General features: G+C 32.6%; 1 protein-coding gene across 1 annotated transcript in view; it reads left to right on the top strand.

The window, feature by feature from the left end:
* Positions 1-898: 898 nt before the first annotated feature.
* Positions 899-25,566, top strand: part of LOC106458433 (alpha-scruin-like) — a 154,415-nt gene continuing 129,747 nt past the window's right edge. Inside the window, exons 1-4 of the mRNA XM_022384648.1 lie at positions 899-1,185; positions 11,394-11,536; positions 18,092-18,208; positions 21,729-21,912. Coding sequence (XP_022240356.1) covers positions 971-1,185; positions 11,394-11,536; positions 18,092-18,208; positions 21,729-21,912 — 659 coding nt within the window. The 5' untranslated portion in view covers positions 899-970. The remainder of the gene's footprint in view (positions 1,186-11,393; positions 11,537-18,091; positions 18,209-21,728; positions 21,913-25,566) is intronic.

Raw genomic sequence — 25,566 nt, forward strand, 5'->3', positions numbered from 1 at the left:
GATATATATGAGAATGTAAAAATACACTAGACAGAGAGGGAACTTGTCTTAAAAAAAACAAAAAAAACATCTCTCTGTAGATTTATCATGATGCATAATATGCCAATCAACCAAAAAAAAAAGCAATTTGCATGAGGGAACAGACAGTAAAAGAGGCAGCGTATGTAGTCTAGAGATTCGAGTTCATTTGATGCTATTTGATTTATTAATTATTGACATTTGAAAAAGTATTAATTATTATTTTGTTAAATTGTATAGTGCCTAAACAAATAAGACTTTAGTATGCAGTGATTTGAAGGTTTTGCTGACAAGTTGTGTGTGAAAAATAATAGTGCATGACAAAAATGTTCTGATGATGACAAAACGTTGTACATTTGCTGTTATGTTAAATTTATATTAAAGTTTTTCTTCATTACCCATTCAAGCCATCTCCAAGAATTATTAGTCCAAAAGATGAGGGTTTGTGCTTTGTAATTGTTCTTATTTTAAGTTAACTTGATTCAAGTAAAAGGTAGATATGTTTTGCAGTTGAACAACATCTGTTGTGGCAACACTAAATAATAACATGATTGAAATAAAAAATAAAGTTTGTAAATTACCTTTGGGAAAAAATGTGATTTTGGTGGCTATTTTGTTTTGCAATTTTGACGACCTTATCATCAAAATTAAGATTGGCAACATGGTATTTTTTTAACTCAGCATACTTGAATTATCTTAGAAAGTAATTTTGCCAACTTTCACCCAAAAATGCATGTAGAAGCCTTACTTTACACCTTTTGGGAATTGTTGCCTAGTCTGTAATTGTAATTTTGTTGCAAAGTCTCTCTTTAGCTTTAAACTCTAAACCTGAAGGAATTATAAGTTATTCCTATTGCTTTTTGTATTGAATCAACTGATTCTTTGTTACTTCGAGAACCATGCATTTCAGTTTATTCTGATTTTATTGATCTTATATTTTTCAGAGCATAAAATGAAGGGAACAGGAAAAATGAAAAGTGTTAAGGAAAGTGAACAGAAGGCTTGGATGGCAACTAGCACAAGGACTGAAATGAGTTCAAAAACAATGGAGTACTCATCTGCTTATGAAAGTATATCTGAAATAGAAGAAACCTTAGTGGCATTTAGCAGTATTGATCCCAGCCTGGGTGTCATTAAAGATATGCCAAATGTTGATACAAAACGCATGTAAGTTGAAGTCATGTTATAGTAACGTATTTTGAACACTTAGTATGTTGAAATTTTATTATATCAACATATAATGAATTTTGATTATTCATACAATATTGTTTTCTCTCTGTTGAACCGTATTCAGTTATAAAGTATTCCATTAGTGAAAGTGTTCAAGTGATGTAGTACTGTGGTAAGTACCACACATCTCATTCTCCTTTAGTATATTTCTCTAGGTTTTATTATTGTTATTATAAAGTGTTTAAATATATAACATACCAAATCTGGTTGAGGTCATGTGCCAATACAGTCCAAGGAGTTACTTTCTGCAAAAGTATTCAGTCTAGGAAGCTATATACTATTTCAATAGATCGTTTTACTATAGTACTATTCTATGGTTGCTACATAGAGCCAAGATACTTTCAGATACTTGGGATTCAATTTTCTAATTTGTCCGTTACAGAGAAAATATGGAATATGAGAGCAGATTTGGTATCTTTAGCCAGTTATGACTACAGTTTGAAAGAGTTAAGATTCACTAGTGAAGTCCTGTTCATGTTTCATGTGGATCTTTCCTCTAGGTACTCAGTACAAATGCTCTTCAGTTTATTTTAAGTAAAGTGTGTTTTCATTCTTTATTGAAATACACGTTTTCCTTCATTTATTTTTTATTGAAAATATAGTTTAGCCATTTAACTTTAAACCCAGTATTTTCATAGTACTCTATTAGTCTGATCAGTCATTGATCCATCTCCTGTTTCTTAGAAAGTAAAATATTTATTTTTTATGGTGTTTTTAAGTGTTTTACATTCACAAAAAAGAAACCTATCATTCTATAGGAATTTGATGAACTTGTAGTATTCTGCCACAATTGAATTCTTCATATTTTTAGCTGACACTAAGCAGCTGATACATAGTTGAAGAGAGTTGTTTAAACATTTGTGTAACAACAAGTAAAAGCCTGGAATGGTCTATTCTTTCATTTGGGGTTTTGCGATTTTCGATACCTCACTACTATAAACGCTTGGTTTGGTCTGAAGTTTCATTCAGTGGTTGTGTCCATGGTCACTAATGAGGAGTGGAATTCTCCAAAACTAGTCTGGTCTACAGACACACCCCCAATGAAAGAATAGACCATTCCAAGCTTTTACTTGGTGTTAAACAAATGTTTAAACAACTCTGTTCAATTTTTTTTTTAGTTTCACCACATGTATTGTCTTTTTCTTTTAACTTGCGACAAATCACTATAGCTGACCTTCTACATATGAGTCCATAGATCTCTTTCTATTACAGAGATAATAAATATTACAGCTGATGATGACAAAACTTGTCGAAACATTGTACATTTGCTGTTATGTTAAACTTATATTAAAGTTTTCCTTCATTACCCGTTCAAGCCATCTCCAGCCATTAAAAGATTAGTTTGAAAGGTCATAAAATCATTTTAATGATCTTTGTCTGTGTATAATCAAATTGATTTAACTCGACTTCAGAGTAAATGTATCTATTCAAGCATAGTGATATGACAAACCAACCATGGAGATCAAGGAGCTTTCCAAACAAGTCAGGGATAAAGTGGTAGAGAAGCAAAAATCAGGAGAAGATTACATGAAACTTTCAAAGTCATTGATTATCCCTTTGAGTACAATGAAGTCCATCATTAAGAAGTGGAACGTGTTTCATACCACCCAGTCACTACCCAGATCAGGCCACCCTTCCAAACTAAGCAGCTGGGCAAACAGGAAACTGGTTTGGGATGCTACTGTGAAGCCAACAGTAACTTTGAGAGATTTGCAAAGTTTCATGTCTGAGATGGGAGTCAGTTTTCATATGACAACAATATCCCGGTCCTTATACAAAACTAGCCTGTATGGGTGAGTGGTAAGAATAAAGCCATTCATCTTAAATTTTGTATAGAGTTTGCGATAAAGCATGTAAATGATACTGCAGACATATGGAAGAAGGTTTTATGGTCAGATGAAAAAAAATTTAGCTTTTTGGTTTAAATTCAAAGTGTTACATCTGACGCAAGCCCAACACAGCACATCATCCAGTCAACACTATCCCAACTGTCAAACATGGTGGTGACAGCATCATATTATGGGGATGCTTCGCATTAGCAGGGACTGAGAAGCTTGTCAGGATTGAGGGGAAGATGGATAGTGCAAAGTACAAGTGATTCCTGACTGAGTCAGCCAAGAATCTAAAACTGGTTCAAACATTCATATTTCAACAGGACAATGACTTAAAGCACAAGGCCAAAGCCACACTGGAATGGCTTCAGAAGAAAAAAAGTGAATGTCCTGGAGCGGCCCAGTCAAAGTCCTGACTTGAATCCAAAATAAAATTTATGGCAAAATGTGAAGATTGCAGATAATCATCGATCTTCAATGAACTTGTTAGAATTGGAGCCATTTTGCCAGGAAGAATGGGCAAAAATTACACCATCCAATTGTGCAATGCTGGTAGAGACCTGTTGAAAAAGGTTCGCAGCAGTAATTGCTGCCAAAGATACTTGTACCAAGTAGTGACTTACAGGGCTGAATACTTATGCAGTCAGCAAATTTCAATTTATATATTTTCTTTGCAGGTTTTGATGACATCCTACATCCTTTACACATAACAGTGTTAAAATTAATCATTAGAATTGTGAATAAAAACAACTTCATTAAAAAAGAAATTGTTTACATTATTTGTATTTCATCAAAATGTGACATTATTTGTAGAGGGGGAATACTTTTGTGAGGCACTGTATATCTTTTAGTGCTTATGTGTTGTTTATTGTTGCTATAAGCTTTAATATAATATTCAAAATAAAGTTAAGGCAATATTTTAGTATATCAATACTGTGGGAAAACTTCTCCTCTTGTCTTAGAAAATCATATTAATAACTGTACATTTGGGAATGTTATGAATTCGTTGTACATAGTGAATTATTCATCACGAGGTGAAGCAACTTCAAAAAAACATTATCAGTCTTCAGTAATAGCACATATGTATCATTTGCTATTAAGTTAACTAGTGCTGTACTATTCTTTAAATTTACTTTGCGTGCTATATAGACTGATAGATAATCATATGGCAACTCTTGCTATTTCATGCTGAATGGAAATCTGAGCAAGATAATTGAAATGCTCCTGGGACATTGAAGACCTCAAAGTTTTTTTTATCAGCTTGAAACGTGAGAAAGTTATTTCACCCAAGGCAACTGCTACAGGCGCAGTCAACAGTAAATAAAAAGCAGTAGTTAAGTTTGGATACAAATCCACCAAAGTTTCTTTGAAGATATAATCAAGAAATTGAAGTGGTGAAGAGACATTGTGTGGTTGTGCTATAACTGCACATGATACTTCTGAATATAAATCATTAGTATCATTTGCAATCCTCACACAATTAACCTGTAATGTGTTTTGATATAGAGCAATTTTCATTTCATTGATAAATTAGATAAAGCCAAAGACATCATAGAAAGTTTGCATTTGACAAAATTGTTTGGTTATGCTACTGAGAGCAACATCAGTAAGTGGGAAGAAAAAAATTATTGGTACACAATCTCAGGAGTTTTGTTATCTGACTGTTCTTTATTTTCATAATCAAAAATTCACTGTTTCTTTTTTATCTTTACTCTGGAAATACTTTTTTTTAACTTCTATAGCTTCAGCAATCTCTTTACCTTCCACACCATTACAAAACCACTTTCTCTGTATTCTTGCAGAAACATACAGATAGCCTCAACTTTTTGATGAAGAACATCAATACTTGTTTCAGTATTCTGAAAAAACTTACTTTTTCTGTTAACTTGATATAAGACAATGTATCAAATTACTACAGAGATGATGAGCTTTCACAAAGCAATGCCATTGCTCAAACTTGATGCATCCAAGTTCTGCGAACGTTAGCTGAACTCAATGTGGCTAATCTAAATTACCTTTAATTTGCCAAAAAGTGAATAGAAATTTATTATTACTTTTAAAGTAATCTTGATAACAAAGAAGCTACCACTGAACATCACATCAAAGTACACAGCACAATCAATGAAACTAAATTAAGTAATAAGTTGAACAATCCCCATTTTTTAAAATTAAAAGTATGATAACATTTTGAGCTAGCTCTTTTCATTAGATTGTACAGTATACAACAAAGGCACTTTCTCAGACATCAAAGAACTTGCATGCGTAGTAGTATTTTGAATGCTGAGCTTTAAAATTTTAAGTAAAATTACATCTATTACATTAGAATTACAAATCATGAAAAGATAAAACAGATAGCAATTACAATTTAAAAAAATGGAAAAATAGAAATCTACAGAAAAGAAAAGCATTCATTTAAACCAGATGGTTGTAGGGTCCCCAGATTATATGCCTATGCAGTTTTTAACTATATTTGACTTTTTACAATCAATGAGACACTTTATTGAAGGAAAAATATAGACTTATGACAATTTTCTTGACAGAAAATTTAAGGAATCTCTTTTCATTCAATCCAGATGCCCTTCCATTAACAGGTACAATGTCTGGCCTTTATAATCCTTTTTTTTTAATTTTCTTATATTTATTTATTTTTTAACTTTTACCATTATGATAGCGACTCTAACCCATTTAACAATACTTTTAGCATGCTTCGTGTCTACTGTTCCCTTATATTGTCTTAGTTGTATTTTCTTTTCAGTTACGCTTAATTTAAAATTCATTGGGTACTTGTGATGCTCATTGACCCTTGAAAAAGGTGTAAGCAAAATGCTGGGTTACATAAATTGTTTGTTGTCTTCATTGAGAATAGAAATTATTCCACACAAATAAATATATAATACTAAGACTACCCAATCAATTGTCAACACATATTAATATTTTGTGATTTAATTTCCCATTCACATTTATTGTTTATACTGCATTGTCGGTTTAGAATAGGCATGCCGCACATGCCTAAGGTTATCAATTTTTTAAGCAGGAGTTTTTTTTTGAGACAGTGAAGATGTAATTTTATCCAATCAGAGATAGCCATACTTAGTTCTGTAAAGGTGACATCCCAGGCTCCAAGAAAACGAAAGTCAAAAGAAATCAAACCAATATATATTATGTAGTATAAATTTTAGTGGTGTATTTGCTTTGATAACAGGAAAACAATTTTACTCTAAAACACTGCTTGGACTGGGTGCAAAAAAAGTGCAGACAGACTTTATCACCATTATATGAGGACTTGTCTGTTTGCAGAGTGTACAGCTCGTAGATCTAATGTTGCAGTAAATCATAAAGATTCATACATGATGATAAACAATGCAAATAACAAGGATTCTGCTAATGAATGTATACCATACACAATGGAGAAGTTAAGAGAGGCACAATTATAGAAAACAGACTTAGCTTGGGCATTACATGCTGTCTAGTGAGTTAAAGCATGACTGTTACAGCTCAGTAAATTTGGTATGAAAGCACATAACCTCTGGCAGTTCTTTGATTAATTTAGATGTTCAAGAGGGTGTGCTATACTGTTGCTATAGGCCATAAAAGTGCAGTGGCTGACTTATAAGGAGCTATGATTTTAATAGGTCTGAGATCTGAGATTTTATGAATGTTAGATGGGACACGGATCAAAGATTATCGGGAGATTCTCACACCACAGCCAGCCTGCAGTTTTGGCTTTATTGACAGCAATCCTTCAGAGATATAGAGTGATAGTGCAAAACATTACAAGGCTGTGTGACTAAGAAAAAGAACCATTCACATCAAAAACATTTCTATCAGCAAATTGCAGGGATATTTTCTGAAATGAAGAATCTAAAATTTGCTGATTCTCCATTTCAGAAAATACCTCTGAATATTGCCAGACTGCTTCTTGAAACTGATCACAGTAGTCGTTATATCCTGGAAATAATCAATTAATTAACTAAATGAGCTGAAGTCATATGCACTGGCTGATACATTAGCTCAAATAATCATTGACATATTAGCTGATTAGTGGATAACTTACTTCAGAGTACCAGACAAGATTCATACCAATCAAGAAGCAAACTTCAACAGTCAGCTGTTGCCAAGTTGTGTAAGGTAATGAGTGTAGTGAAAACTTGTACTTTGTTGTCTTCAATTTGATGATTTGGCTGAGTGAATTATTCAGACTTTACATGTTGTCTTAATTTGTGAGCTCATATTGAAAGGTCTTTGAAAGTGACTAAGACAGAAAAGAATGTATGGAATTACATGAAAGGGTATCGGTTTGAATGAGGAGACTGAGTATTTCTCTGATATACTCAATCAGCACATAAACTATTCAGATCCTGCTGGGCTAGAAATTATCTTGTTCTACAGCAACTTGATCCTGTGGTTCAATGTTGCACAAAGTTTGGTTATCAATGATGAGCTTTAAAAACACTGAATTGACCAGGAAGCATAAAGTGAATATATTGAAGTTGCAAATTATGATGATGATAGCATCTTCAGAAACTACCCTGATCCAGTGAAAGAAAAAAAAGAGTATGAGAGCAACATTGAACCTTTCCTGGTTGTAAACAAAGTCAAAAATAGAGTAAATGCCACTCAAGGAATTAATATATTTGGACTCACTCACAAAGGGAATTTTAACACCCAGTCACTCTTGAAAGGTAAAGTTTCAACAGTTGAGAAAGTTATGAAATTTGTAGCTTGTACAGCTATGAAATCAACATGTTAGAGAGAGTTGAGATCCATACTTTATTAAAGTTATATTTTATATTATTTACTAGATTGTGACTGTTAGAAACAGTGCATTGTGATAGATAGAGAACTTAGAATGTTGTGACTGACTAGCTTTTCACAATAATTGGTATTTCTAGCACACCCTTGACACCATTCATAAGGTTTTTAGAATGTAACTTTAACATGTGTTTTAATTTACTGTGGAACTCTTTGATTTTTGCTATTTATGAAAAACATCTATAATCATTACTGTGACTGAAATAAAAAGCAAGTCTGTTCATAGAATATTGTTCTATATACGCACTGAAAATATAGAGAATTTGCGATATTTGATTATACCATTAGTCCATGAGGTGGATATTCAAAATTTCGAGTTTTTTTCACCCCCCTCTTTTTGATGATTTTATTTCCTTTATATCAAGCTTTAAACTTGTAAGAGTATACACCTATTTATAATTAAATTTTATTGTTTTATTGTCCTTTGAACCATGTCTAACTAATATTTGCAGCTCACATTATGCTACTCTGGGCTGCTCTCATGTGTGCCTTGTGAAATATTTTTATTGTATTATTATTATTATTGTTTATTTTACATAATCTAACCATAACCAACCTAAAGAGATCCATATTTTGACATTTTAGTTACTTTGATAATAATAAATAAACAATAAAGATTAAAAACAAGAAATAAAGTACTTACCCAATCTTCTTTTTTCTTGCTGTTGATTCTCAATAACACTTAACCCTACTTTTTTATACTAATAGTTGTAATGCACTGAATAATTTTTGTTTAATTAAATAATGCACCAAAGAACATAGACAAGTGACATGCAAAAACTAGACAATTTTCCCCAACCGTCAAAATTAGTCTGGTTTTCTAACTATGCAACAAATTCACCCAAGCTAGTTGTTAACTTTCCCACGGAAATGAACCATGTATTATAAGTGAAAATGATGCTTATCTTTTCAGAACTTAATGTTATACAATATGTAATTTGATAGATAAATCCTTCATTTTCTATTGGTTATAAGTAATATATTGTTATGTCTCCGTTTGTTAATTGATTTCCCGTAAATTCGTTCCGACGAAACTTTAGCGACACAAGTCCTTACTTAATAAAACTGGTTTATTCTTTCCGAATATAACTTTATGATACACTTAATTTCAACAGTCGCGCTAAAACAAACGCTATAACAACGAACGTGCTCAACTTCAATAATACTCTCTGACTGCAGATCAATTACTCACTGTCTACACACATTGTCCCGTCACGTTGTGACCATCTTATATATACCAGACTACCCTATATCTAGTAAATGCTAGGGCATTCACAAAGGAACAAGATATTTCTAGAAACGTGGCGTGACACTAGTCACGTGACCTCGCTGATGCAACACTGCCCCCTCCATAGTATTGTTCGTCCCGAACAATAACCACATACAATAAACCAATAACAATTAACAATAACTTAATTAAATGTATAGAATTACAAACACAAAATTACAATTCAACAAAGTCTTAATTTTATGGGACGTATCTTCTTCCGTACTGGTCTCCGTCTCATTGGCTTCTGCTTCATGTGGGATTCATCTGCTTCATCAGTAACTGTCCTTTCATCAGTAACAGTCACATCAGTGGTAGTAACTTCATCAAGAGCTTCACCGTTTCCCTTCTCAAAACTGAGTAGAGTTTCTTCTTCGACGGTGACTTCTTCGGGTATATTGTAATAGTTCTTTCCATTTATTTTTCATTTTCTTTTGCCAATCTGATAAAATACTATTTGGAGTGTTGTTTCTCAAGATATCTGAGAAGCAGATATTTAGCCTGTGGGGAAAACAGCATTAAATCACTACATGTTGTGAACATGTCAGTGGAAGGTTTTTTTTTTGTATGTATAGGATGTTTTAGAAGTCTGACTAAGCTGCTGCAGCAGAAAGAACTTTGTTTTAGATATTGTATGTGTGAAACTTTTACATTTGGCTATACATTGATGATTTTGAGAAAACATCGGTATGTAACTGGAATGTAGGTTTTCACCAGTCACCACCCTATGTTGAAGCCTGACTTACTGACATCTCATTACTTTTTTAATCATTCAATATTAATTCACTTTATTCCAAGAAAAGCTCATTTTAGTTTTCTTTTATTTAAATGTGGAGTTCGTTCATTTGCTTTTCATTCTAAATACAATTTATTTATTAATTCTAACTTCAAACTAAACAGTCTTCCATTAGTCTGATCAGCCTTTCATCAGTCTCCTGTTTCATAGTTTTTAGTAAAGTGTTAATTTTACTTTAACTAAGCATCTGTCCTTTCACATGTTAGGCCCACTTGTAAACTGTGTGATTAGTTAATTCTTGGAATATCACAATATTAGCCATAAAAATATAATTCTTTATATATATATACATGTATGTGTGTTGATGACCTGCCATTTGAAACTGCATAGTTATTACTTGTAAAAACGTATCAAACAATTACATGCATAGAGCAAATTAAAATCTCTTATTTAAAATGATTGTATCTTGCATATGGTGCTCATAGGGGGGTGGGGGTGGACACAAAAATTCACCAAAGGCATATTTCGGATCATAAGTTTTATTCATAGTAGTTTGGACATGTTACAAAACTTTTTTTTTTTCTCTTCTTTCTTTTCATTTTAAAAATACAATGATTTCAATGACATATGTATCAATATGCAGGATATTCTAAGGATCAACAAACACTGTCCAGAACTCGTGGTGCTTGAAGTAGCTTCAATTGGGGATAAGTTTGATTTACTGATTGAGAATGACAGGAAACAAATTTAACATTCTCTGTGAAAGATTTTGAATTATTCTGTACCTTTTCCAAACTTTCCTGAATAAAACCTGATTCTCAATGTATTTAGTGTATCCTATTTTTATGGGTATAAGTCAGTACACTGTAGGTTAAAATCAGCTGCTTCACAGTTTTTTTTTTTTTATTTTGGATAGGCAAACATCAAAAAGATGAGGTAATGGTTTTACTGTGTACTTCAAGAAAAGTATGCAACATGATATAACTAACTCACTTTGATGACTAAGGGTGCCAGTTATAAGAATCATAATTTTTTTTTTTTTTACATTTGTTGAGCATATCGTCTACAACTTCTTAAAGTGTATATATATGTTTTGAAAATGATAAACAAATATGATGTAGACCACCAACAGACAGGTTTGTATACTGCTTCCCAGTAAAAAAGGATAATGATAAAAAGTTTAAGCAGTTTATCCTATGTCATGAGAAAAACTGATCCTCGAACTTGTGAACAAGTGCCCTAATCAGTTGTCGTTCTATTTTCTTAAGTTAATAAAATATTCTGGATGAACTAATTTTGTTTCAGTTCATGTTAAAAATAATAAAGATATGCTATATGACAATCATGATCAATTGTAACTCATTTGTGATCTGAATAGAATATGCCATTCTTATGAGTTATGTAAAATATAAAATTTATGGTTACATAAATTCTAAACTAATTAAAATAAGAATCCGTGGTATAAAGGGCATTTTTGTATTGTTATATTTTGTTACAGAAAAGAATTAACTCAAAAATGGAAGGACTTGTCCCAATTCTCTCAAAACATGCCTTTAGAAACATACATACAAAAAGATCCAGGTCCATGTGTTCTGGTTGCAGGTGGCATAAATCCCTCATATCCTACCGAATATTTGAATGGTAAGTAGCTAAGGATATGAGCATTATATCATAGCTACCACATTATATGTGTATAATCTGATTATGAAAGCTCTTGAGATATGGCTACGTTAAATCAAAATTTAAAATATATGTGCACCAATTTTTCATATAATGTAAAAACATTACAGGTATTATTGTTTTAACATCCAAGGAAGTGATGCTAATCTGTGCTTGGTAAATGTTGCTAAAAATCGTAGTTAGCTCACTGCAACTGTGTTTTTTATCACAATCATCTTAGTTAATCATATACAGATTTCAGATTATTATTCAACAGCAGCCCATCAGCTGAGCTTGATATAATTGCAGCCAAATAATATTTGAAATGATCTGTATGCAGTACAAGAATGTTAGTGCAGTGGGTGAGGTAAATTGCCTAATCTGTCAAAGCAAAAAAGCTTAAATTTATAGATACAGAAGTGGTCAAATTCATGTTTGACAGCAGATATTTTCCCCATATTTCTTTTAATTATAGCCCATATATTTTCATATCAAGAGTTGTGTACAAATGATTTTTAAATTTGCAGGTTACTAACCCAGATAGTTTTTGCTCAGCGCTAGAAATTTAGCTGGATTTGACTTATTTGTGTATTTGAAATGTTATTTGCATATAATACAAGAAACTTTTTGCATTGTGTAAAATGCTTAAGTTGACAAAGCAATGAATATTTTTGGTTCTAACAAAAATTATTGAAATCATGCTAATGACTGCAGATCTTGTTTTTCTTTCACCCTCCTTATAATTAGTTCTTTACTGCTAGTAGAATTCGGTGACAAATGTCTTTGAACAGGTAGTCACAACCATGGACCTTGATAACGGGGTTTCTGCCTGATGAACAATCACTATCAATTCCTCCTTTGAAAGTAGAAAGATCACTGTTGTTAAATATAAATTTGCAGGTCAACCATCATGTTATAATGCTCAAGCATTCACCTAAAAGTTCACATAGAGACTGTTTTGCATATGTATATATATATATATGTATATATGTATATTCACGTGTAGGTGGAATTCTTAATGACCTGACCCTTAAATTTAGCTTCTGTGATCCCTAAATATAAACTGTATTGCTTTTATATTGTGTAAGCTGTGTTGCATGGTGGTTTTCTTTTCCATTTTTGAATAAATATCTGATATGTAGTATCTGAGTACTAGAATATGCCCCTTTCTTTGTATAAATTTCAACACATTAACACCCACATTGTAAGTCAGATTTGTGCTAAAAGGATGAGCCTTGGTCAAGAAAATACATATTACTAATTTTGACAGAATTATCCTATATATTAATGTTAGATATACACGACTGTTTCCATTTAAGTACAGTGCAAGTGTTAAATTTACTTAATTTTAGAAGTGATAGTTTATTGAAAGTTTGTTTAAATCACTGTTTTCAAATAATGCGTTGTGAAGTTCAATTCTTGTAAATTGGCAATTGTATGATTGTGCCATGTTACTAGAACCTTCTAAGTTTTCTCATTGTTTTAATTGAATATTATTGCATCATAATATCTCCTATGTGTGGAACATTCTAGACTTCTGTTGGGCTATAAACACGCATCGAAAATGTAGGTCTGGTTAGTTAGTTCTAGACTGCGTGATTGTGAGTTTAGCCATAAAGAGCGTATAGTGGCAGTTTTAATGTGAAATTATCACAGATTGTATTGTAATAACAGAGTAGAGAAGAATAATTTGTCTTGTAAAATTGTGTTATAAAGTAACTGATCCAGCCATGTGGAACTTGAAAAAGAGAATTATTTAAAGCTCTGGATACAACTGTGATAACCAACAGCATAACAAACATTTGTATACACATTTGACTTATCTTAATATATTATTTTAATACAAGTGGACTGTGTGCTGTGTGTTTATTGTTGTATTTTACCACCACCAAGTCAAAGACACCTACTGTAGAGAATATAGCCCATACATAACACCTGGCAATTAAGTTTCCAGACCAAAATATTGATCATATGTTCACAATCAATTTATTTTGTGCATCCTACTAATAACTGCTTTATTCACAATTTGAAAGAGTTAATGGCATCTTCCTCCTTAAAAATAGGTTTATACAATGTGAAAGTAAAGAGTTTACAGTGTAAGATTCTGAATTTTTAGCCACGCCTTAGTGGCACACAGAATGGCTATTGAGTTTTTATTTTATTTTACAAGTATAAACTTTTAGCTCATAACTCTAACTCTTTACTGATTTGTGATCTAATTACAGTTTTGAACCCAAGAGATCAAACCCTTTCAATTGATGTATTTGACCACACCCAAAGTTTCGTAGATTAATTTACTCTAATCCTGCCTAAAAGAATTTCAATTTGAGAGTAGGCTGGTAGAGATCCTGATGAGTAATAAAATTTAATCAGGTATGCATGTGCCATATGTTTGGTATTGCTGGTGCACAAAAAATGTAGCTTGTAAAAAAGAAAAAAAGGTCTCATAGATTAATTTCCTCTAATCCTGCTTAAAAGAATTTCAAGTGTCACAGCTATCGAGGATTCCCTCTTGTTTAACTTGACATGATTTACATGCTGCAATCTCTGCTTCTGAAGACTCCATCAAGAAACTGCTCTGGAAGAGAAAAGCAAAATATAAGATTTAAAATGAAATGTTAGATTATGTGAGGTAAGTACCTATCGGAAATACATTTTCAGTATAGGAAAATTATAACTTTTGAGTGATTATGCCTCTTGAAGTCCTGTGGTATATGAATATGGCATGCATCTTTAGCTTTATTTGAAAGCTGTTAATTTGAATTGATTTTAGCTGATTTTATTACTTTGTTATTCTTGAGTAGCTAATACCTTTTTTGCCTGAAGAAGGGTATTGCTGCAGTACTACACATTGTACAGGGATGTAGACAGTAGTGTTCTTCATTGGTACTTCAAGTGGTATTTTGAGGTTATATGGCCTCACCTATGTATGAATGAGAATATGTAGTAAAAGATCGTCCTGTATCAGTAAAGCAATTACACAAATTGTGTTTTTGTTAAGTGTTAAAGCAATCAAGATTGTTAATTTCATGTTTTACTTTATGTCCAGTCTCTTTACTTCACTTGTTATCATCACTTTAGAGGTATAGCATTACTTCATAATAGGTATTTTGACCATAGGATATCATATTGCAGAGTTTGCTATTTCTGCTGTGTACTACCTTTTACTTGAACTCTTTTGCTTTAAGGTTAAAAAGCTTCTTAGTGAAAGAATTGGCATTTTCCACAACTAGAAGGATTTATGACCAAGAAAGAGAGAGAGAGTCAGTTACTGAAGGGATGACTCAGGAAGAAGAGCTGCCAGTGTCCAATTCACACATAATGGTTGTGGTGTGGCATCTAGCAAGTCTGAGACTGAGTGGGGGCAATCTGTATTGGACTTTCAGACTTATGGTAGTCTGAGAAACCGAATCTCAGCTTTGGTCAAAGCCACTTAACACTGGACTGCCATTGGTGGATGACATCACCCAGCAGAAGGTAGACAGTAGGCATCAAAGAGCATCATTGAGGCACCACCATCAAAGTCCCATAACCAAGCCAAATGAGAACTGAGTTCTTGACAAAACTACCTAAGGTGTTAACACTCCATCCCATGCTAGAGCAGATACCAGTGTAAAAGAGAGAATGCCAGGAGATGTTTGTCAGTTGGACTGAGTCTTAGGATCTCTATAACAGAAAAGAAGATCAGCTACAAGAAAGTTAATACCTCTGTCACAGTTCAAAGGAAAGGTATGCCCCCTGCAGACTTTTTGGCTGATACTAAGGGGTTCCTAGTCAAAGCCAGTGATGATTTAAGAACTACCAATAACTTCAAAAATATGATGAGTGTGGCATGGGAGAATCTGTTGGAAGGGTTTGAGTGAGATAGTGCACAAACCTTGTGCTGACTATGATTGAGGATATATTTTGTATTTTCTGTTTTAATTTACTTAAGTATTGTGTGTTTGTGTGTGTAATATATAAGTTACTTACTTTCTTTTTCATTTTTGTTTTAAGACCTTTATAAGAGTGATTGGGTGGTTCTGTTTCTACTTTTAAAACTTAAATAACTTTAAGGCTAACATCTGGCTACACACAATGAAAGGCAGTAGGAAGTAAGAAATTGTGGGTGTAAGCACTCACCTCATCACCCTTGTTTCCATAATGGGCAACTTCTTTAAGTTTGGAGTTTGTTTGATAGAAGAGATATCCCCACTGCTTTTTGGGTGCTATTACCACAAGCTTTATCCATTTATGACTATGGAAGATTGACCGGGAGGGAAAGTAGATGCATTAACTGATTATATATGTAATGTTAACTGCACTTTCTCTTTATGTTCTGTTTAGTTTTGTAATTCTTTGACAAGGGTTATTTCATTGTGTCCTTAACCTGACCATTTTTTGTTATATTTAGCAAGTTTATTTTATGTTTATGTTTTTGGAGGCTATCTTATTGTACTGTAAAATTTTCAAAATTTTTCATTTATTCTGAATTTATGCAGTTTTCATATAACATGTTGCCCTGAAAATCATTAACCCTATTGCCCTGGGTATCCTTTACTGTGCATGACACAAGGTATTAGTGTCTTACATTCAAAATTTTATCATACTACTTTATATTTTTATGCTATTATTAGAATAGCATAAAATCTTAGCTAATAATCCATATTTTAATAGTATACAAGTTTTAAGTTCTTAGTTCTACAAGGGAATATTTAAAAAAATCCTGAATTTCCAGTGACACATTTTGCCTTAGTGTGTTATCATCCCAGTTTTATCCACCATTCTTTGAAAAAATACGAAATTAAACATAAATTACTCTCTATAAAATCATTATTGCTCAGATAAACCATAATTTTTATAGTCTTCAATTTTTTTTGGGTTACAGAGCTATCAAATAGAAAATCAGACCCCTCCTGCCACACCCACCTGTCACATCCTCTCTTTCACAATTCATTGATAGTTCTCTCTTACAGGGCCCGGCATGGCCAGGTGGTTAGGGCACTCGACTTGCTCACCCTTTCAGCCATGGGGGGTGTTATAATGTAATGGTCAATCCCATTATTTGTTGGTAAAAGAGTAGTCCAAGAGTTGGCGGTGTGTGTGGGGCTGACTAGCTACCTTCCTTCTAGTCTTACACTGCTAAATTAGGGATGGCTAGCGCAGACAGCTCCGTGTAGCTTTGCGAGAAATCCAAAAAAAAACAACAGAAAAAACAATTCTCTCTTACGTTTCATTATATATTGCCTATAACCAATAGAAAGTCAAGATTTTCATCTATCAAATGACATATTGTATAACATTGAGTTCTGAATGGAAAAATGTGAATTTAATTCAGAGTAACAAAATCGTTCCTGTGGGAAAGCTAACGACATGCTTGGATGAATTAGTAACGCCTCTTGTTGCATAGTTAGAAAGCGAGAAAAATTTTGAGAGGTCAGAGAATTTGTCTACCTTTTGTATGTTATTAGTCTATATTCTTTGGTGCATTGTTTAATCAAATAAAAATTATTATGTGCATTACTATTTGTACTATGAAAAACTAGGTTTAACTGTCATTGACAATTGAGAGCAAGAAAACAGAAGATTGGATAAGTACTTTATTTCTTGTTTTTCATATTTATTCTTTATTTCTTATTATAAAAGTAACTAAAATCTAAAAATGTGGATCTTTTTAAGTTATTTAAGACTAGATTATGTAAAATATGTAATAATAATAATATAATTAAAATTGTTCACGAAGCATGCGCACAAGCAGCTCGTGGGTAATGTAATTGAATAGCATAAGCAGAACTGCATGTTCCTTGAGTGATTTACAACTTATAATGGCATGGATAGTAGTTAGACATGGTTCAAAGGGCAATAAAACAATAAGATTTAATTATAAATAGATGTATATTGTTGCGAACTTAGAGATACTTGGGATAAACGAATGTGGTTTCATGTTATAATTTGAAGTCATTTTAGAAAAAAAAGGTTAATTAGGTTTATTTTGATTTTTTTTTTTTGGTTGTTACGAGGTTGGTCAAATTGCCCAATCCCGTTTTGATATAGGGTAGAGAAAATAACAGATAAACTATAAAGTTTTACTGAAGAAAAACGTTTGAAATGCATTTAGTAGGTTCTAGGGATTACACAAAGAAAATTTAAGATTTTGAGATGAGGAAAAGTATTTTTAGTTTTAACATGAATATTACTTTGCACATGGACTATTCAAAACAAATACTCAATATATTAATAGACAAATCTTTATTTTATTTTATAAAAATACTCATTAAAAATATGATTTATTTGTAAGTGAAATACTTATAATATGAACTGAAAGACTGCTAAGTATTTTAAAAATATACACACTATATTGAAATTTATAAGTATTAAATCTATAAAGACTTTAATTGAGTAGAAAGAGGTCATGTGGTCGGTCAAATTGATTGAGTCTGTATTGAGAGGGTTAAAACATGGACTTACCTCATTAACATTCTTTTTGAAAATCAGTTTAACCTGAGAATACTACGCAGTTAGTATTGAAGTTATTGGATATATTCTTTCACTTTTCAGCTGCTGCTATGTTTGTGTTTAATCTACTGAAAAATAAGTGGCAGTATTTTGGAATCATGATGGAACCTCGCAATTATCATGCTACTTGCTTTTTTCAAGGAAAACTCTTTATAATTGGTATGTACAAACTATTTAAAGTACAACTTATTTTATATGAAGTTAAGTACGTATAAACACATTCTTTGTTACCACAATGAAGTCCAATATGTTTTATTCATAGAATAAAGTTAATGAAATGTATTTTTAGAAAAATGATCTTCTATAGAAAGTTAAAGAAATGTATTTTTAGAAAAATTACCTACTTGTTTGAAATTATTTTTGTGATTCCTTAGTAAGTTCTGAACTGTGCTAGTACTTTTTTGCAAGATATGAGAGAGGAAAAAAAAGTGAACAAATTAGCATTTATGTATTTATTTTCAGTAGCACTTAAAAATAAGTTTGCATATAATTACCTTTTATATAAGTATATAACACTGATGAGTAAAATGTAGTGCATTCTAAGAAATATTTATGCACTTATATAGGTCGATATAGATCATTAAAAGACCCTTACTACCCAGGTCACTTTCAATGAAAAATTTTATCATTGATGAGTAAAAAACTTAAAATTTTTTGTGACAATTTTTTTTGTTCAGTTCTCAAAATATATTAATTTCATTTCTTACACTGTTCATGTATATACAAAAATTGAAAATATATAGATCAGTACGCACTAAGTTGTTGTAGGCATTAGATTTATGAAATTTTCAAAGTTTTAATTCTGTCTTCATATTAATGTTATTTGATATTATAGTTGTATTGTTCAGTGATCATGCAAACCTTTCAGACATTTCCCAATATGGTACATTACTGATGCTCACTTATATAGCTATTCTCGTTCATTGCTGCCCTCTATATGCAAAATTACTTTTGTATGCCACAGGCTTTGAGCTCCTATGTACCCCAAGATCAACATGGTTCAACTGTGTCTCGCATGTTAATCATCATGCAACAACCCTCAACTAATAGAAGTGCAACACACTCCCTTGATGCATGTAATTCCCTCTATTTGACTCTACCTAACTATTGCTTCTTGTTTGGCAGTGCTACCATCAAGATGTTTTTTGTTTGTGCTCTCTTCCCGTTTTTTTTTAATATCGCATAAAGTGGAGATATTTTCTATATTTTTCTACTTCACTTTACCTGATTTAAATGATAACTTACCTTTATTGCTCTTCACTTTTTTTATTTTACTAAAGTTTATGTTTTCATTTATTTCCAGCACAACTACCTAGGCTTTAGGTGGCAGTACTTGACTGAGGAATTATCACCTTTGAGGTGTTGGAAGATTGATCATAATATGAGTTGACCTTTATCGTGCCTCAATTTTGGTATGATCTTCTTTCCTACCCCCAAAAGGATGTTGGTTCCTGGTGGCTGGGTTTTGGATTTTAGTTCACCTGCTGGCAATATGATCTCCTTTTCTACCCCCATGTGGATGTCTCGATTTTGGATTGTAGTTGGCTTACTGACAGTATGATCCTCATTCTACCCCCATGTGGATGTTGGTTCCTGGCGGCTGGGTTTTGGATGCAGTCAACTTGCCATGTATGGTCCATCAAGCCCTAGCCACTTTCACCCACAGTGATGTACTCTATGGAATTGAGATTCCAATATTGCATGATTCAGATCCCTATCCAATCCTTGTTCTCTCCCATTTGGATTGCTCCTCCCAATTCCCTTCCATGTCTGCGACATCTCTTTCCACACTGGCCGAAGAGTATATTTGGTACAGAAGTGGTGTGGTCTTCTACATATTATCCTCTACTATGAGGATCTCCTCTTTGGGAGTGACCTACGAATGTTTTCAAAGGTTGCTTCTTTCTTTCTCTCACACCAGTCCCTCCACCTATTCAGTGTAGGATTCTAGCTATTTATGTGAGTAGAGGTAATGTACCGTATCAGAAGTTATAGTTTTCCTATACAGAAAATGTATGTTTGATAGGTACTTACCTCCTTTCACACTTCACACCCTTCCTTCTCACTGAAAATCAGTGCATCCATTTTCTGCCAAAACTTTGAAGTGATAGCTCAGTAGAATCAAATTGAGGGAGTTGCATGCATCAGGAGGGTGTATAACACTCCTATTGGTGGAGGGTTGTCGCATGATAATTTGCATGTGAGACACATTCAAACCACGCTGACTTTGGGGTACATGAGAGTTAAAGGCCTGTGGCATGCAAAAAAATTTTGCATATAGAGGGCAGCACTGAACACGGATAGCTATTTATGTTACAAGAGGTAAGTAATTAGCGGAAATACATTTTCAGGAGAGGAAAATTATAACTTTTGTATGTTTTATCTTTATGTGTGGGTACCAAATATAAAGTATTGAGAATAGCTCTAAAATGCTGAACACATTTTATGCTAGGTTTATGCATGTAATACGGTGTTACTATAAGTTTATATTAAAAAAAAATATTGAATTTAAATGTTTTAGCTCTTATGTGATGTTGCATTGGCTCAGATACATTTGTGATTGTTTTATTATTTGGAATGAAGATTTAAACTGGTTTAATTTTTAGTCAAGTTTTAAATAATCTGGGTCGAACTGTTAAATTCACTGTCATAAAGTCTTATAAATCTATACATTATTTAGATACAGTGATTGAAATATCTGACAATGACATCTTAGAAACTGATATTTGTAATAAACTGACAAATTTCCATGCTTATTTAGATTTTAGAAGTAACCACCCTGGACATGTCAAAAGAAATAATAGATTATTAAAATTAAAGTAAAGAGAAATATTAGATTGAATGAATTAAAAATGTTTTTCTTAAATAGAAATTATCCATAGGGCCTAATTGACAATTTTATATTTTATCCCAAATTATATGGACCAAAAGCTATTAATAAGACAGAAATTTTACCAGTTGTCACTACTTATACCCCAGGATTAAAAGTTAAAATCAAGGGTTGTAAAAATTTGATCAATTCTTGTACATTCATTGCCATAAGTAATACCAGTATTATTGGAACTTATAGACAGCCAAAAAATTTGAACTATTTGCTTTGTTATAAATATGAAAATTAAAATAGACAAGAAGGTGTCACTCAATGTAAAAACCTACAATACCAAGTCTGTAATCTAGGTTATATTATTAATACCAATATTATTAAAAAACATAGATAAAAAAATCAAAAAGATCTTCACTTTTTTGGCAATTCGAAGAACTGTATCTATATGTTAAAATATAAAGTATGTTGTGAATGTTACATTGGCCAAACTGAAAATTTAAGACAAATGAATTAACATAAGTTTCATGTTAAAAACCCAAGTCAGAGTCCATTAAGATGTTCTGAACATTTTTACAATTGTATCTTAAATATGTGGTATGTTACAAATACAAGAACCTTTCTTCTTCTGTTTTCCATTTTGGTGTTGTGATAATCAACAAGAAAGATTCTTATATGAAAGTTGTTTCATAAGAAAATTGGAAGCAATTTAAGTTTTATGTAAATAGCTCATGAATTTCATAGGTTTTTAGTTATGTTTTATTTACATGTTATTTTTATGGATATTAAAATAAAAAAAACTTGTGTTTCTTAGAGCTCTGGTATTTAAAAAATGGAATTTTTTGTTCCATGTTCTAGGAGGCTACAATCCCTTGGAGTGTGTTGATGGCAAGATGCAGGCTACAGTTAGTACTTTTCAAATGGATATTTCAACTAAGCGTTGGAGAAGAAGAGCTGACATGCACATTCCTCGTGCTCATCATGGAATAATTGTTATGGATGAGAAAATATTTGTTTTTGGTGGTAGAGACAGTGTGGGCAAGTGAGTTTCTAATTATTTGTAAAATTTTGTTCAAGATGATATGTGTTTTCTCTTCACCACTCAAGAAATATTTGCATGTTAAATTTAACAGCAATTTTACTTTTAAGTTATATCCTACATGCATGTGTAAATTCCCGATTAAAATTACTTAAAAAAAAACAAACTATAAACCATCTTAGTATAAATATAGCTGAATAAGGCTCAACAATGTAAAATGTTTCTATTGCACTTTAGAACCAAGTGAACTCTCATATATTAGAATATAAGCCTATTGAAGTTTTTGTTTGATGAAATAACTTTAAAAATTCCCTTACCCTAACTTAGATTTTATGATGTTTACTGTAGTGTTAAACATGTGCATGTGCAATAGTTGAGCATAATCTAGTGTTTTCACTAATGGTGCATTATTTAATTGTCATAAATTGGGTGTATTGTGTTAAGAAATTAGCACTTGATTTTCAAACAATATTTTATAAAATATAATTTTTAACAAATTTTATATATTGTTTTAAATTTTTACATCAAAGAAATTTTTTTTAGTAAGTTATCTATAAGTTTTAATGTTAGTTGAAACGTAATTGTATTTGTTCAATTAAGCTATATATATTTTATACATTAAAACAAAACTTACATAATATGTTACCATCCTGCAACATATACTGCTATGCAACATTAATGCTCATTATATGGTATAAATCTATAATAATATAAGGGTGTATGTGTGTGACCGCCATGACGCCAACAGGAAAGAACCTAGAAACCTGAAATCTTGCACCCATAATAAGTGGATCCTGAGGGTCTGCACCTGGGTATTATTACTTATCTATGTGCATGCACATTTTTTTAATGAGGCAAGCTAGTGAAAAATTACATAGAAAGAAGTGGTTCTTTATATTACAAATAGAAATCACAAACAGACAGACATGCATGTGTGTGTCTGTGTATGTGTAACTTCCATAGCCCCAAGAGAAATGAACATAGAAATCTGAATTTTGCACCTGGGTATTATTACTTATCTACATGCATGCACATCTTTTTAATTTAAAATTAGAGGGAAGGTTACCTTTATAAACAGGCCACATCTCATAAAGGAACAACAAAAGTATATAGGTTATAGTTTTATCATAAAGTGGGTTCAGAATACATACACTGACATAGTAATCTAGAATACACCAACCTAATAACCCTAGGAAATCTGGGTACATTTGCTAGTATAATATATTATTACAATCTAAACCTCCCCCTGGTGAGACAGCATTAAGTTTACAGACTTACAGCTCTTATATCTGGGGTTTGATTCCCTATGATGGACACAGCAAATAATCCAATTTGGGTTTCCTCTAAAACAAACAAATGCAATATAAACATGGTTAGTTTTTGAGTGTTCTTTTGTAATTTATTTAAAAAAACCAATGAATCTAAATATGAAGTGAATATCTATATAAATAATGTGCTTATGTTTGTTTGTCCCAAACTTTTCTTACAAATTTCTCGATCAAACACCACAAATCTCATATCATTAGAAAGGCCTTTGTGCAAGGAGTCCAAATTGTATATTTGCTTTTCCATTCAGAATTATCTTAGCTGTTTTTTGCCTAATCAAACTTTTCAATGGAATGAGTATGCTACATGATGGCACAATGTCATTGTCATCATATGACAAGTGGCCTCAATTTCAACTTTAGTTTTTATTTGCAAAGTATTTCACACAAACAACATGTAGTATCTTAAAAAATTAACATTATACTAAATACAATTTCTATGGGCTTTCTTGACTTATTTAAACTTAAAATACACGTGCTGTTAATTCAAACCATATGCTTCTCACTTTGTGAACATGTATTCAGACATTCTGCATATACAGCTAAGTTTTCATTCATTACAACTTTACATTTACTTTACTTTGCAATAATTTAGCTTCAGTTCATCTTAGAGTGTTATAAACACCTTTTAGCTATTTTTCTTTACTACAGGTTTTATAATTCATTTTTGTATTTCTTTGTTTCAACTCTTTATGAGTTATAAACTGAATGCTCATAACTTTTTCATACTCTGTACACTATTAGTAGGAATATTACTTTATTGTTTACCTTATTTGTAGTTTTATTAAATAAAGTTATTTATGCGTAATCTTTTTTAAATAAACTTGCTTCTATGTGAGTTTGTTTGTCTGACCTTGTAAAAATGTTTTCAAATAGACCAGGATCTGTTGACCTAACACATAATGCCTGCAAGAAAGAGTACCATAGATGGCATGCTTGAAAATGATAGAATAAGGAAAATTCAAGCATTTCTAATCAGTTAGAATCTGTTATTCCTCTTACCAAATCCCCATTTTTTGGATTAATTTAAGTCTGTATTGTGATTACTCCTCTTTGTGATTTCCGGGAGATGCCCCTTTTTCGGCTTTACTAGTTTATGGCATGTTTGCAGTTTTCTTTATTGCCATTAGCTACTCACCTCTCTTCTACTCCAGTGGGTAGTTCTGAACGATTGATCATTCGCATCTCGCAGCCTCCACCTTTGACACTTCGTCCTATTGATTTACAGAATTGGTTCCATCCATATTCTCGGGGATCTTCGGAAGGTCGGGATAGTGCCAGTAATGTCAGTGTCTACCCGTTCAGAAGGTCAACCCCCGTTCATCCAGGATTCTATTCTCGTCTTTTTCTGGTGACCAAGAACATTAGAGATTTCAACTCCTCTAGCCTAATCGGAATTATCTGTTGTAGATCGAAATATACTCCACTTCTCACCAGATTCGCCAATTAACAATGTCATTGTCCACTCGGCTGAACTTTTCTCTGGATAATATTTTGCAGGCCAGTATGTGGACTTCTCCCAACACTTTCCCATCTCATTACTATCATGATCTAGCAGTTTCCTCTTCTGGGAAATTTTGCCCCCCCCCCACCCACCCCATGGCTATGTTGACTAACTCTGCAAGATTTTTAACAAGAAGCTGTGTAACATTTTTTTACTTGATTAACAGTTTTTATTTTTCTTCTAGGGTCCCTGTTTATCTTCTTTGGATTCCACTCGGTGGCGAATGTTGCCCAGTCAGGTGTGCTTGTATTTTTTTCAATTCCACACTAGCAACCTTTATATCAGTTCATGGTTGCAACAGGCTCTTTCAAGATGAGGTGTTCCATAAGACCATCTAGACACAATTCTGGATGATAGTATTATCTCACAATAGAAATCCAATGGACCGCTACTCATGGACTATCATGAGTAAAGCTAAAGGGGATTTTGCCAGTCCCTGATGATCTTAGAGCTGAATCAGTCGAGATCGGTTTGCTTTTAAAACTTAGGGAACGTGATTCACCTATTGCATTGTCTCCAGAAACCTGTTACTGAGGCCTCCCCACCACACATATGTCCCCTACTGTTTATAATGGAGCTAGGGAGTCCTTACCACACCCAGTTCCCAGTCTGGGATGGTGGACAGAAAATTTTCCTTCGGAGTGTTGAGTTTTCTCCATTCTTGGAGAAGAGGGCGAAGTTGGGGACCCTCCTACCTGGGTTCCTGGAAGTTTTTCACAGATGTCGGTAGGAGCAGGACCAATCTACGCAGGAGCCTACTTATAAAACTGGTCCAGATTTGATGCTTAGCTATCTGGTAGGATGTGTGCTTGGACCCTCTTATGAACA

This window comes from Limulus polyphemus, unplaced genomic scaffold (genome assembly GCF_000517525.1).
Source record: "Limulus polyphemus unplaced genomic scaffold, Limulus_polyphemus-2.1.2 Scaffold463, whole genome shotgun sequence".
Taxonomy (NCBI): domain Eukaryota; kingdom Metazoa; phylum Arthropoda; class Merostomata; order Xiphosura; family Limulidae; genus Limulus; species Limulus polyphemus.